Source organism: Dermochelys coriacea, chromosome 10 (assembly GCF_009764565.3).
Source record: "Dermochelys coriacea isolate rDerCor1 chromosome 10, rDerCor1.pri.v4, whole genome shotgun sequence".
Taxonomy (NCBI): Eukaryota; Metazoa; Chordata; order Testudines; family Dermochelyidae; genus Dermochelys; species Dermochelys coriacea.
This window is the reverse complement of record NC_050077.1, coordinates 72416623-72432701: the sequence shown is the minus strand read 5'-3', so window position 1 is coordinate 72432701 and position 16079 is coordinate 72416623. Positions and strand designations below refer to the sequence as shown.

The window sequence follows — 16079 nt, the reverse complement described above, 5'->3', positions numbered from 1 at the left end:
ATCTATCAATCTGTTGTTCTTTCTAGGTTAACACATACCTCTTGTTCTTTCACCAATGACAGAGCAACTCCCCAGTCATTGGAGTGTATAGAGTACCAGTCTGTAGGCAGCAAATAGTTGCATCTAGGAGCAATCAGAGTCTGTGGCTCCCCAGGCTGGTCGAAGATGGGAGCACTATCAAGACAGCATGCTCAATGTGTTTTGGTGGAAGAGCCCTGTATCTTCCCGCGACGCTCTGCTTAGGCTGATGATGGGTTCTGGAGGAAGCCTCATCCAACTCTCCTTTCCTGGAGGAAGGTTAGCTGTGACCCCAGACCTTGAATACATAAGTAAGGGTAAACACAGTGATGTTAACACGCCCGCTCACCCACAAATTCCCATCATTTCTCATCTTCCACAGCTCAGATGTAAAGCAGCCTCTGAGGTGAAGGACAGCGGGAGGAGAAGCACATACATGGGTTGTCTGTGTAATACATGCTGGCCGATCTCTCCTGACATTCATCTTCACTGGTGAGGGGAGATGGGAGAGCTCAGTCATGAAGATGAATGTCGTAGCCCCGCTCTGCCATTATATACCTTTCCCATACATCTCTTGAGAGAGATTTTATGTTATGGAGAATATTAGCAACTCAACTGTCAAAAGGAATCTCCGTGACACGGCTGCTCTGTTTTATTGCTTCCTTGTGTGAAGTGCCAGGGTACACCCAGGATAAATAGTCACAGTTATTATAAGATTGTCTAATTCACTTGTCTTCTTGGCAGCTGTTTATGTTAACACACAAAATAATATTCTTTTCCAGCAAATTATTTAAGGAAAATGTCAGCATATTGAATTGGTGAAAATGCACTTGGGCATTCAGTTCCAGAGTTTGTTTTCAGCTTATTGTCTAAACTGCAACTTTTCTGGGCATTGGATGCCTCAGAGGATTGGTAATGGGCTATGAAGCAGTTTGTATCTAGCCCACCAGTTGGAATCCTGCCCGGGTCACTAATGACTTATTCATTCCCATCTGATAGGTGTTTTGGGGGGCCTTTGTGATATCAGAGAGAGGGTTTCACCTGTCTTTCCAGGGGCCTTGTGTTCACACTATAAAAATTGCCATCATAGACAGTGCTACTGGGTCTTATTAGTTTCTAGGAGAGAAGTCAATGCTTAAATATGCCATGGAATGGCATCTTCCCTTTCAGCCCTAAAGGTGGTCTTGGCTAGCCAGAGTTAAGACATTGATGCGGTGGTAAGTGGGCATGGGCCCTACTAGCAGTTTGACCACAAGAATGGTCTATTTCAGTCACTAGGGGGGCATTGCTTCTTTCAACAGATTCAGAGTAGAGACTCAAAAATGAGAACACCCACAGAGGGTCTGGCCCTTGGAAAGGGAGCTCCACTGCATTGGGTTCGGTCCAGCCACCATTTACCAGACCCAATAATACGAGCCATCTTCTGATATTTGGTTTTTGTTACTGTTTTTTCCACCATACCCTCCCCATATAGACTCAGGCAACCTCTGTTTCCTGCGTTTGCTAAAAGATTGTGTGTCACATACACCTACCACACTGGAAGCCTAAGTATAGGTCCATGGGGGAGAAAAACAAAGTCAGATTTCAATAGGGTTAAAAGGTAGCAGGACAAAGGGAGTCCTTTGGGGAGGGACAGAGTAGAGAAAGGGTAAATATTTCATCTTTATATTAGGCCCCATTTTCAGTGGGCCTAAAGTTATGGTGTATATATGAATTTTCCTCTGCTACTTTAGTCTAAGCTGATATTCCATATTCCATTTATCACTTTTCCCAATGCCAGCAATGCTGTTGGTCAGATGCTGCAGGTGGTTAAGAGAGTCAAAAGGCCATATGAGTAGTCACACTGTTGCTGCCAGGCTTGGAGCCTTTGAACTCCTGAGTTCTTATTTCAACTCTGCTACTGACTCATTCTGGGGCTTTGGGCAAGTCTCTCTTCATTTCTCTGTCTCAGTTCCCCTCTTGTAAAATGGGGATAATTATACTGATTTATCGACCTCGTAGGTTCCCAAGGAATGTTAGCCGATAAGGAGTTTGTGAGGTTTTATTAACTAATGTTGGCAAAGGGCTTTGAACATGACAAGTGCTTTACACAGTAAGTGATAAGTATTATGATTGTTAATTAACTTGCAGTAGCTGCTGTTAGAGGCAAACTGCCTGGTACACAGTATATTTGAAGGACAGCAGCAAGCTTTATGATTTGACTATTATAAAGTGACTCAAAGGCACAGCAGATGTAGCTTTCATGCTGATAAAGCCATCACTGGGTCTTGCATATCCTTTCTAAGAACCGGTTGGTTAGCTTCTGGAAAGAGTGCAGAGCTTTGGGCATATTTTGGGAAGAGAGGATAAATGAGATAGCAGGGACCAGAGCAGAGGTTGCTATGCGTGAATGTGTGATCTTTTCCACCTCTGGGGATCAGACAGATCAAATGTGAAAATATATTTAGTGGACTTGTCACGTGACGCATCCTAATATCACATCACACTTGGGCATAATTTAGGAAGATTATTATTTATTGTTTGTATTCTAGCAGTGTTCAGGATTGTACTGGGTGCTATACAATTATCCGGAGAAAGACAATTCTAACCCGAAGGTATTTACAAGCTAAATAAGGCCAGGACATAACAGGTGGATGTGCAGGAGGTCATGACTATCAGTAATAGGAACACAGGGATGTATCAACTAGCTACATGTGTATGTTACTTTTTTTTTATGAATCAGTAATGATGAATAAAACTCCCGGCGGTCACTAGCCCTGTAGACTTGCCATTATAACGAGGTTGTTTGCTGTGGGCATTGCAGTAGAAATGAGTTTTGAGAAGTGATTTGAAAGAGGTCAGAACTGGAATAGCTGAATGCCAGGATTGCACTAGTGTCAGAGCTGTGCGGTGGTGATGGACTAATACGATACAAAAGGATGTTTTGGTCAGGACTGAGCTGCATTGGGAGCTGGTGGAGGGGAAACTCGGGACTGGAGCATTAGGTTCAGACTGGAAATTCACTGGCAGAATTGTATGGCAGAATACTGGATAGCATCCGTCTGCCACACCCATCTCACCTCTCACCAGTGACCTGTGGCGGATGTCTGAGGACTGTCTCAGAAAATCTCAGGGCTTGTGACAGCATCTTGAGTCTGAGGTTATTGTGATCCTGAAAGTAAAAATGAATAGAATAGAGATCTGGAGGATATGTTCTATCCACATGAATCACACAAGAGATGGCTCCTGACCGCCCCCCCACGACCCCAATATCCAGATTCACTGGAAGAGAAAGTGATATGTTGTTGTCTTGATTTTTATGAAAATGGGGGTGAAATCCTGGCCCCACTGAAATCGAATCCACTGACTTGGAACTGAGTCAGGATTTCACTCTAATATTTAAAATTATGTATTACCTGTTTTTTGGCTGAGAATAGCAGAGAGAAATGTCTGGGTGCCAGCTGAGCATTAAATCATTGCCTTTTCACTGTGCCATGGAGGCGGGAATGCTATCTGTGTGATTCCTTGCTCCAGCCAGTGCCATTCACCTCACGTGTTCGTAAGCACTAAATTCATATGCTTTGAAAAGAAATGTCTGCTTGTGCTGTGTTTTTCTTGTGACGAAGAGCTGATTATTCTGGAGGATTTGAGAAGAATAATTATCTCATCTCTTTACCCCTTTGAATAAAAAATAACAGAAAAATAAACTGGTATTGTAAATTTCAGGAGCTGAAATTGCATCTGTTGGTCTCCTCCAGTATTTTGCATTTTAATGCAACATTATGATAACATTTGTCAAAAAGCCTCACAGTCCTTCAAAATCAGAAGGTTTGGCAACAGCATAGTTGGTGCAATGTGGGAAAAATATTGTTTGAAATATACTTCTGGGTGCAATTTGCCATGATGTTTCTCTCTAAAGAGCATGAATTGGCTCTTCATCTGTGCTGCAGGAAAATGTTCCTTCTCATCCAGAAGCCACATTTTTATTAGAGTTAATCCCCTGAATGGGAGGTTGTGTTGAATATGTGAAGGGAGATTTGTGGAGTCTTGAAGACTCAGGTGCTCTTGTTACTGAAAGGGAGAGATCTGGTGGGGGTGATTTGGCTGGCCCATGAGATGCAAGTCTGTATGAGTCATCTTCGCTTCCAGATGTTGACTCCTCTCAATCCCAGCTCCCTTCTCTGCTCAATCTGAAGTTGTGCCTTTGATGGTGTATGGAATATTTTGCCCATGTCCCTTCACCTCACTTTTCCCCTATCCTTTTATATGCTGTTCCAATTCCGCCTTTCTTACAGTGCACTGACTGGACCCTAACCCCTAAAATTTTTATTCCTCCAAAATCTTCAAGTATGCTTAGACAGCCTCTTCCCATCCACCCATCCCCTGCTGGCTCCACCTCCCCACACTAGATGAACTGTTATCTTCCCACAAGGCAGCCCAGCCCCGGAGGCACAGGACTGGCAGGGGCAAATTATGACCAGTGCTGCCACCAGCTGCTCTGCCTCTAACTCACTGCTCCCCCCGGCCCGCTTTGACCATTGGATTCCAAGTAACTTGCTTGAATCCAGCTGTGCATGCTGGCACTAACCATCACCGTGTAGCCTGTGTCTCCATATCTGCTGCTTCCCCCCCACCTTCTCACCTATCTGCTATAACATGGGCCTTAGCTGTATGGTGGAGACTGTTCAGTGGCACTGTGTTGCATGTTGTATTCGGTCTTTCACAGAGCTGGGTCAGCTGCCTCTCAATTTGGCCCTCTTAGAGTTTGCACCATGCATGGTTGAGGTTGGAGCTCTGCCCCAGATCATTCAGGATGGAGACTTCTCTGATGGTTCAGTTCTTGCACAAGCACACAAGATGAGGACCCAAAAGCTGATTACAATCTATTCCCCCTCTTTCTCTTCCTCTAGAAACCATTACCGCCGTAGTGCAGCCACAGCGGGAGGCGCACGAGGGAAATCCTACTACACGCTCACCTTCACCGTCACATTCCCTCACGGGGAGGATGTCTGCTACCTGGCCTACCATTACCCCTACAGTTACTCTACACTGATGGTAATGTTGGCCTGTCCCAGGAGGAGACTGACGGGAACAAGGGAGGGGAGCTGTCTTGATTATGAGTAGTATTTGATATGGCACATATGCTACCCTTTGTAGCAATGCTCACAGGATGCTAGCTATTTTTCATAATGCTTTCACTGCCTTGTCTACAATGGTCCCTGACCACTCTGGAGGTCAGGAAGGAGTTGAAGGATAGCCATGAGCGTTAACTGCATGGAGCAGGCTGCGATTAAAGGCCGATATTTTTTTTTTTAGTATTTACCAGCCAACCCAAACATGTCCAGCATCCCATCCTTAGAGTACGGGCTGCTCTGGGCTAATGGCAAGCTAGGAGGAAAAAGCTGACTGCTTCTCCTATGTGGCTAATCCTTTTCGGCCATCATGTAACGACTTGCTATTTTCAGAGCTGCACCATGCAATACTGAGGTGCAGGGCCTGTTTCAGATTTACTCTGTCAGCTGTGCACTCTGTCCCAGTTAGATGCTCTCAGCTGTGCTCCCAATGTATGCGGGGGAAAAACAAGCCAACCCAAAGCATAAGGCTTTACTGTCCCAAAGCTATGTTGAAATGGATGTTAATGTTCCTCTGGGGCAGGAGGGATTCACTCATGTGGCTCCCTAGAGCCCTTCATCGGCCAATGGTGAATGGTGTTGGGAGGTCTGGGGAAAGCTGTACCCAGCTCACCTTCTGAACCGTACTGGTGGGGGAGCCCTGGGTGAGGCTTCTAAAGAAGGGAAGAATAAAGGGGGAGATGGAGGATCCCAGGCAGCACATCACTTCACCATTAAGCACTAGAGAAACCTTTTCAAAAGTGAAGATACCAGGCGTTCAGGCTGCCCCTGCCCCCTTTTCTCAGCCCCCTTTAATTGTCTTGCCATTAATGCCTTCTACCCAATCCCTGTTGCTATGGGCAACTGATGGATGGGTTAAGCCATTTTGGGCCCATTGCTGACTATTTCTAAAACTCAAACCTTATTAAATGTACCATTTTGCCCATGCACAAGAATGGAGGAGCAAACCGTCAAGGAGAACAAAACCTCCTTTCTTATGTAACACAAGCCATGTCGCTGTGTGTGACTAGCCCAGCATAGTAATGTAGTCCATGTTAGGTTCATTCCCATTCCAAACCACAACACATTAGTTGACTGCTTCGCATCCCACTACAGATGTTCAGAAAAGCTGAACAAAAAGTTCCCTCAGGTCAAGCCCTGGCTGTCCAAAACATGCGTGCAAGCCTATCTGCACCAGGCCCATGGGACCCAATTACTTCCATGAGCTAATGTGGAACGCAGAGAGAGCTCCAGAATTTGAATGTGGCATATACTTAAGCAGTTAATGCAAAGGCAGGTGTGTGCTGCAGCCAGCAGGAGAGTAGGGGACTGGGAGACCGAAGGATGTGAGGCCTACTGAATTCTTTATTACTGAAGTACCGTACTTAGTCATGATTTCAGTATGTATTGATTCCTTCTGTTGGTATGCGGGCATGCAAGGCTTTGAGACTTTGTACCCTGTGGGAATCCCTGAATATCTCATCTGAATGAATAGAATTGAAATGAAAGGACGTTGTTGTTCTTAGATTCACAGGGCTAAATCCTGAAGTACTTACTCATTCCTTCCTCACTGCTTACTCAAGTAAAATGCTCCTTGAAATCGATGAGAATTTTGCCTCAGCAAGGATTGAATGAATTAAAACTGAGTGAAGGACATCAGGGTTTGGAAAGTGAGTGTTAGAGGTGGAAAAGAGCTGATAATTAAGTCCAGCTGGTGGCCAAAGTAGGATTACTGCCTGCAATATATTCTCCAGAGAAACTTTGACCAGGCTAATTTTAAATGATGTTAGTGATGGGACTTGCACATTTCCTTTTGGAAGATTATTATACTACTGTAATTTGCATGATGAACAAATTCTAACTCAGGTCAGTGCACCAGTAGGTTTTATTTTAGAGCATGCGTCTGTGGGTGAAATATGTCTTTTCCTACAGACAAGTAATAAAGTAAATGTGATTAGTAATCCAAGGGCATTTGAGAAGATGATAAACTTCTATGTGGAGTTAGTGATTTGAGAACATTTCTAATAATATCATATATTTTTAATAATTGCAGACATATTTACAGCATATATACAGAGAAATTTCATTTTCAATGGATACACTCACTAGTGCATTGCTTTTTGACCAGTACTAATCAAGCGTACTTGATGAGTAATTCATTTTTTAAAAATTGATTTGTTAAATGTTTGCATGTGAAGCTATAATGCAACAGTCTGTTGTGTGATATCTATGGTAGCAATGGTTCCACTAAGTTGCATTGGTTACCATAGCATATAAGAAATTGATTGTAACAAATCCTTTATATCTGTGCAAGATAATTAAATAGGTATAATAATTGCATTTTTACTCTATACAATAAATTGTTTAATGAAGTAGATCATCATAGGTATCCAACTGTATTTGATCAACTAGACACTGGATGATTGGGGTGGAATCAACAGATTGATCTAAGGCCTGGTGATAAGATTTGGAGTCTTTTGTCTCTAGGTCACTGGATGAAATTTAGCCCAAGTTGGTAGAAAGTTGTTACCATCTGGTGGCTGCTGGGTGTCCTGTGTGAACTGAGTTGATGGGTTTTAGCCATGTTCCTGGTGGGACAGGTGTCCTTATTGTAATGAACCTACTAGGGCATTGACAGCAAACATCTTGAGGGAGGTAGTTCTGACTGATGGAAGAAAGAATAGGGTAAAGGAGTGGGTAATAACAGAGGAAATGACCACCCAGATTGTAAGGTGAGGGCACAGTTTAAATGCCTAAGACTGAAATATAATGAGTTTTAAACAGTATGAGCTCATTTGTAAAGCTGGTTCCTTGCTTCTTTCTCAGTCCCACCTTGACATCCTGGAAGAAACCAGGAACCCCAAGAAGGTCTACTACAGGCAGCAGACACTGTGCCAGACTCTGGGAGGAAACCCATGCCCACTGCTCACCATCACTGCTATGCCAGAGTCTAAAAGTAGTGATGACCTGGAGCAGTTCCGTAAGTACCTACCTAAGATACGCAACTAAGGTATTGGCTACTTGTGGGCCTCATAGATCCTATGGCACTTTTCATAAGAAAGAGGGATGTAAACCGCGCTTCCCTTGGCCAAATTCCAACTCTTGTCATTCCATTCTGTCTCCGTAGATGCTCACCTTAGATTCAGTTGGACACAGCATTTGTCCTTACTTTCAGTGCTAACCCTGGAGTAGTGTTTGCATGCTTCATGCTATTAAATATTTAAGCTGCTATGTTGCACCACAGAGGTGGCTGCAGTGGGTGAAAGAATCTCCGAGTAAGATTTGTGAACTTCATAAATGGCTTTGGGATCTTTTGGGGAGGCAATGTGTAATGGAATTGTACATTTTTATATCACTGAGATATCCAGCAATACAATTCTATGGAGGTTTTGGTTTCTGAATTTGAACCCTATCAGCTGTCTGCAGTAGTATATGTGTGGGAATTATCTGTATCAACACTGACATCAACACTAGATCCGTACATAAAGGGAGCACATAAATATTAGCATTGAGTACTACCATGTGGATCGGAGAAGAGAATTTTGCCTGTCTGCTTTCTTCCCTTTCTCGGGCTGGTGAAAGTTATGGGTTCCATTTTGGTTCCAGTTTATAACAGAGTGACTGTAGTTACATTGACATTTCAGCGTAATTACACTGTGGTTATGTTTTCCTGTCATAAAGTGTCTATCAGTTTTCATTTAGGGAGTATTTGCTGTAGAATTATCACCATTTCTGATCATGAATGCAGCATTTCAGGGTGAAATATTCAAGCAAAACCACAGTGTTGCCAAGTTTAACCTTGCAGTTAAACAGCTTTATACACTGGAAACTGGAGGCATTGTTGAAAAGGGAGAGAACTTGATTGTTGGCCTGGCTGCTGCTGTTGCTTTGATTCAGTCAATTAGCCATGACTCCGCATGAGTCAGGTATTTATTTGATGCAATCCTATTTATTTGCAGGGAAGGAACATGAAGTCCTGTTTCCCTGAACATAGTAGAAACACACAGCAGTCAGTTTCCTTGATCACAGTTTCCAAGCCTGCCTTTCTAGCAATCCTGGGCCCCAAGCAACTCTGTCCCTCAGCTCCCTCTCACAGCTACGCTCATGACTTCTCTTGTTTTCTGCCACTCTCACACACAGATGTACACAGCTTGTTAATTCATAGTCCCTGCATTTGCAGTCTCAGAGAAACCCCTCCAACCATACAGTTTACTTCTGCTCATGCTTTCCCATGTGGCCCTCGTGCGTTGGGTGATGGCTTCCTGTTGTGTCAAGTTATTGCTACATAAAGGAGTATTTAATTGTGGCTTCCATTTAGCCTGAATGAAGGGTGATCTAGCACAGATGTGTGATTGTCTACAGCTGAAGGACATGCATGATGGTGGCCATTAACACTTTCCAGAGTAACAACATTGCAAAAATGTCAAACCAAACAGTTCTGATTTTTTTCTGAATTTCCCCCCCAACCCCCCAAAATGAACAATCTGATGAAATTGACATACATTCACGAAGCATTTCAGTATCGCCATTTTCCACTGCAAAAATTTTGGTAGAAAAATCTCACCCAACTCTAGCAATGAACTAATTGAACTATCAAAATAGTATCTTCTGAACTCATTTGGAAGCTGTTTGGGGCAGGGATGGTGGGCGCAAGACTGAGTCATTTTTTTTTGTATGTCATGGGCACATATAGCACGCTGTATGAATGACAATAATGATAGTATTATGTGATAGAAAATATTTGTTTTACCTAATGAAAGAGCAGAAAAACTCCATACTGTGTGTTGTGCCATGGGCTGCCTCTGGACAAGCCTGAATTATCGTGTATTTGTTTATTTCATTTAAGCAGCTTGGTTAATAATGTCGTGGGGAGGTGGGGTACGCTGAGCTTAAGTTTTGCTGCTTTGCATTGCTTTGGTCAGCAGTTGTTCCTCAGTCTACTTGGCTTGTGTAAGAAGCCCTCCCTACTCTGAGGTAGTTTGGCTGATGCTAAAAATCCAACATTTTCTACTATTTTGGAAAATATATTGCCATGCTAGCAACCCAGCCCAACAAAAGCAAATGCCCAAAGAGCTGAATCCTTCAAGACCCAGAGAAGAAGACTGCATGGGAATGACTTCCATTGCTTGGTGAAGACCCTGCAAACATACATTCCAGCTCAGGAGGTGATGTGGAGCTGCATCCTGGGAGGAGTCAACCCAGGGAGGAATGACTAGAAGTTGTTGATGGCCTTTGGTCTTTTCTTTTCCTTTCTAGGGCTGTGGGCTATTCATGTTTCCAAGAAGTCTTAGTGGTTTTGCTTGCCTTTCAAATTTTTGTTTTCTCCTTATATATATTTTTTTCCTGAGAGATTTTTCAACAACATAGATAACATACAGTTTTTCAAAGCTGAGTAATTGTTGGGCATGATCTTGCTTTAATATCCTATACGCCTTCTCTGTTTTTTTTTATTAGAGACACAGGGGGTGGGGAAGAAAGAGAGTGCTTCACAAGGGTGCACTGGACAAACATAGCAGGGTGCTAGGAGGGATAGGACCATCTGTATGGAAGGATAGATTTGGTGGGGAGGAGTTACTCTGAACACAAGGAATACTGGTATGTGGGTGGGGGGCAGGGAGATATAGAAAATCAGTGCATGACATCCCTCTGTGTTAGCTATACTTTATTTTCCTTTCTCAGCTCTTTAGATCAGTCTTGTCAGGCTTTTGATTAATGTGGTCCAAGGATGGTTACATTTGTCTGAGTTAAATTTATTAATGTGTAGCTTGTTAATGAGAAGCACAAGCCGTGCATGTTCCCAGAAGTTGCACTTTCACAGCGTGTTGAAGGAAAATGGAGTTGTGGGTGTTTTTTTTTTTTTTAAAACCAGGTCTTCCCCCTCCTGCTCAAATTATGAGAGCCCCAAGGTACATTTCAGCACAGTTACCTTTGCCCTCTCCCCTCCACCTCCCTGTTGCCGGCTTTTGCTATCATGCTGGTTTTCCCTTGTATTATTATTATTACTGACATGTTAGAGTAGGAAGACAGCAGAGGCTGGACAAGTTTGATTTTAAGGAAACCAGAGGATGGTGGGTGGCAGGGGCAAAGTGCTGTGCTTTGGGTCCTTTGTGCTTTGCCATTCAAAACCCTTTCCTCTATCTGGAGTCCGAACATCCACTGGGTTATGGCGTCTGTGCCCCTCACCCCAACTGTAAGGCCCCTGCTTGCCTTCTGACAAAAAGAAAACCACTTGTCCCCCATGCTGCTAGCATGTGGGATGCTCATTCAAAGAGCGGGAGGATTCTTTGTCTCGCTCGTCTCCTTCTTCTACTCCTTCCCCCTTCCACCCCACTTTTTTGCTTCTCACAAAGAGTTGTTCTGAGCAGACTCAGCCTGCCAAATTATGCTAAAAGCTTTTCCTTGGAAGACAGTAGCAGTTCTTAGAATAATGTAAAAAAGTGGGTTTCTGTAAGCTCCCATGGGTGCAATGAGCCACTGCACTGCACCTGCCATGGGTTTGATGTTGTCACTTCTGAGTGGTTTTAAAATTAACAGCACAGAGGGGAAGAAATATAATGGTTGTGAGAGAATCTCCCCTCTGGAGTCTTTGATCCCAACTATTCCGAACCTAGTCTTTCACTTTACTGGGTGGAGGGAGGAAGAGGGTCTCCTGAGGGGTGTAGGAGGTGTGTGTGGGGGGGAAAGATTCTCAAGTGAAAGAAGCAGCAGCAAGAACAGCAAAGGGCCAAATCCGGAGAGGTGCTAAGCTGCTGCAGCTCCCAGTGAAATCAAGGGGAGTTTCAGGTGCTCTGCTCTTCTCAGGTTTTGCCCTAAGTTACTACCCCAAATAAAGAAAACGGTCCTCTACTCAGCCAATAGTGGGAACACAGTATGCACCCATGTTCCATGCTGGTTTGCATATTCTGTGCCCATAACATTATACATTTGGACTGCCAAGCAACCTGTCTGGCATGGAGCTCATCAGCCACGTGAAAGCTGTTGGAGATGCCCTGTGCCAGGCTGAAGTGGGAGCAGACAATGGGCTTGCTGATGCATTGCTATCAGGTGTCCAGGATTTTCAAAAGGGATGGTGCATCTGTCTGTCTAGTTACTTGTATGACCCTCATCCCCATAGTAACTGAGCACCTGGCAGTCATTAATGCATTTATCACAACATCTCTGTAAGGAAAGGAAATATCATTATTCCCAATTTTCAGATGGGAAAATGAGATTCAGAGAGACCCAGGGTATGTCTACAGTGCAGGTGGGAGCAGCCCTATAAACAGCCCTATAAACAGACTTGTGCTAGTGGGGCTCAAAGTGGCATGCTAAAAATTGCAGGGTGGACATTCTGCCCCAGGTCGGAGCATATAACATACAGGTCAGAGAAGTTCATACACAGAAGATGTGCTGGAATTAATTTTTTCCCCACCATCTCTTTCTCTCTTGTTCAGTTGGTGATAAGTAATGCTAGGAAGGAAACTAATAACCTCAAGTAGTCCCTTTACAGGAAACATGTATCTGAAGAAACCTTGGGAAAGGGACATACACACAGTAACTGCCATAATCTACCAGTCAGAGCTTCTAGTTCAAATTAGTTGTTTTTCCAAGCAAAGCTGAAATCTTTTTTGTCAGGTGTGTTACTGTAAGTAGGACCCAATGACTTCATGAAGGAATGCCTGGGTGAGATACCAGCTGATTAGCCCCTAGGGACCATTGCAAGTTATGGTAAATAGCAGAATGAATGAATGGATGGATTAGCCATCCAAAGATCTATAATTAAAAGATCCATTCAGTTACACCCAGGTAATGATGAAACTTTCCTCTGTAAACTAGAGCAAGCACATCAGTGTCTTGTCTCCACAATAGATGACTAAATTAAAACCTAGAAACGTAAGGAGGCTGATGAATTCATGGCAGCTTAGGTTGTGTTGTATGGAGGGAGCTGAGCCTTTCTTCCAGTGGATTTAATTGGCTCATTGTTAGAGTGGGGCAGGAGCAAGATTTTGTGCATTTTGGTGTTTTTTTCTTTCCAGAATGGAATGAAAACAAAAAAATTTCCTGTGAAACAAAATTTGTTTTAGGTCAATCGAAATGCTTTGATTCAATAAAATCAAATCATTTTCCTGGAGGATAGGTCCACTAATGGCTATTAGCCAAGATGGTCATGGATGCAAACCCATGCTCTAGGTGTCCCTAAGCCTCGGAGGGTATGTCTATACAGCAAAGAAAAACCTGTGGTTGGCCTCTGCCAGCTGACTTGGGCTTGCAGGGCTTGGGATGTGGGTCTGTTTAACTGCTGTGTAGACTTCTGGGCTTGGGCTGGCACCCCCCTGCAGAGGTCCGAGAGCTCGGGCTCCAGGCCGGAAGTCTACAGAACAATGAAACGGCCCTGCAGCCTGAGCCCCATGACCCCGAGTCAGTTGGCAGGGCCCAGCCATGGGTGTTTCTTTGCTGTGTGGTGTACCCTGACTGCCAGATGTTGGGACTAGATGTCAGGGGATGGATTACCTGAGAATTGCCCTGTTCTGTTCATTCCCTCTGATACATACAGTGGCATTGGCCACAGTCAGAAGACAAAATATTGGGCTAGATGGATCATTGGTCTGACCCAATATGGCCATTCTTATGTTCCTCTGATTTTGATCTTTTAAAACTTTTACAAATATTTGTACATTATAAACAATTAATTTTGTTGCAAACATGGTTTTGAAATGAAAGATCGAAAATATTCCTTTCTGAACACGTCAAAATGGATGTTTTGACATTTTTAAACACTTCCTTTTTTTCCTGAACAAAATTTCATCAAAATAGACCGGGTTTTGAAAGTTTTTGATTTACACAAAAACATTTACATTAAAAAAATTTTTAGATAAATTTCAGAACAGCCCTACTCGCTATGCACAGCCCTACTCTTTCCTAGTTACAAAAACCTATTCTTTTCCTGGTCCTTTTCCTTTGATCTCTGAACTATAATGGGTGTATAAATTAATCCTGGAAAGGTGTGGGTAATAATAATATTGTTCCCTTTTATATAGCTTTTCATCTGAGGATCTGAAAGTGCTTTACAAACATTAATGAATTTAGCTTCACTAGCCCTCTCTGAGGTAGGTAAGCAATATTTTTTCCCATTTTACAAATGGAGAAATTGAAGCACATAGAATTGTAACAAAGTCACAGGGGAATTCTCTGATTGCAACAGCAATTTCTCAGTCCAGGGCCTGTTTCTGCCATAAGCCTGTCCTCCTCCTCAGCTGATTTGAATTGCAGTTGTATTCCCAGCACAGAACAGTAACCATTATAATGTCATGGGGCTCAATTCTGCAGCCATTGAAGTCAATGGGAGATTTGCTATTGTCTTCAATACCAATGGGATGGATGCTGATGTGAACCACTAGTGGTTGCTTATGGTATTGCATGACACATGTTCAGAAGGATGTCTTCATACCTGGACATGTACTTGTGGCTTCTGTTAATGCTGATTATGTAGTCTGTGACTAGTATTCCACCCAATTCTTGTGCATGGTGATTGCCTTCTCATCAGCATGTGCTGCATCAAGAGCTAGTTTGTTTAAAGTTAAATCCAAATGTCCCTGTTAGTTAGCAGCAGTGGCAAGGGAAGTGGGCAAAGTACATCAGAAGCTAATGGATGTATGTCTATAAGAGCTGATATGTTTGGTAGACAGTCCCCCTCTCCTGGACTGGAGAAGACATTAAGGTTAACAGGGAGAAGCAGCAGCATCTGCTTGTGTTTAATTAGGTCTTTTGATGGGGGTGGAGGCCACTGTTGTTTCACAAGTCTGGTAGGACACTACAGATATAGGAGTACCGGTGGCACCTTAGAGACTAACAAATTTATTAGAGCATAAGCTTTCGTGAGCTACAGCTCACTTCATCAGATGCATTTGGTGGAAAAAACAGAGGAGAGATTTATATACACACACACACAGAGAACATGAAACAATGGGTTTATCATACACACTGTAAGGAGAGTGATCACTTAAGATAAGCCATCACCAGCAGCAGGGGGGGGAAAGGAGGAAAACCTTTCATGGTGACAAGCAAGGTAGGCTAATTCCAGCAGTTAACAAGAATATCAGAGGAACAGTGGGGGGGTGGGGTGGGAGGGAGAAATACCATGGGGAAATAGTTTTACTTTGTGTAATGACTCATCCACTCCCAGTCTCTATTCAAGCCTAAGTTAATTGTATCCAGTTTGCAAATTAATTCCAATTCAGCAGTCTCTCGTTGGAGTCTGTTTTTGAAGCTTTTTTGTTGAAGTATAGCCACTCTTAGGTCTGTGATCGAGTGACCAGAGAGATTGAAGTGTTCTCCAACTGGTTTTTGAATGTTATAATTCTTGACGTCTGATTTGTGTCCATTCATTCTTTTACGTAGAGACTGTCCAGTTTGGCCAATGTACATGGCAGAGGGGCATTGCTGGCACATGATGGCATATATCACATTGGTAGATGCGCAGGTGAACGAGCCTCTGATAGTGTGGCTGATGTGATTAGGCCCTATGATGGTATCCCCTGAATTTGGGGATATCCCACCCCCCCACTGTTCCTCTGATATTCTTGTTAACTGCTGGAATTAGCCTACCTTGCTTGTCACCATGAAAGGTTTTCCTCCTTCTCCCCCCTTCCCCCCCCCCCTGCTGCTGGTGATGGCTTATCTTAAGTGATCACTCTCTTTACAGTGTGTATGATAAACCCATTGTTTCATGTTCTCTGTGTGTGTGTATATAAATCTCTCCTCTGTTTTTTCCACCAAATGCATCCGATGAAGTGAGCTGTAGCTCACGAAAGCTTATGCTCTAATAAATTTGTTAGTCTCTAAGGTGCCACAAGTACTCCTTTTCTTTTTGCGAATACAGACTAACACGGCTGCTACTCTGAAACCTCCTAACTGTGTGAGCCAGGAAGTGGTATCTCCCTTTTTAATGGTAGCAAAACTGAGACATGGAGAAGTTAAGTGATTTCTTCCCAG

At 43.3% G+C, this 16079-nt stretch overlaps 1 protein-coding gene across 1 annotated transcript in view; it reads left to right on the top strand.

Moving 5' to 3' along the window:
• AGBL1 (AGBL carboxypeptidase 1) overlaps positions 1-16079 on the top strand; it is a 366216-nt gene that overhangs the window by 72708 nt on the left and 277429 nt on the right. Inside the window, exons 15-16 of the mRNA XM_043494685.1 lie at positions 4908-5052; positions 7935-8088. Coding sequence (XP_043350620.1) covers positions 4908-5052; positions 7935-8088 — 299 coding nt within the window. The remainder of the gene's footprint in view (positions 1-4907; positions 5053-7934; positions 8089-16079) is intronic.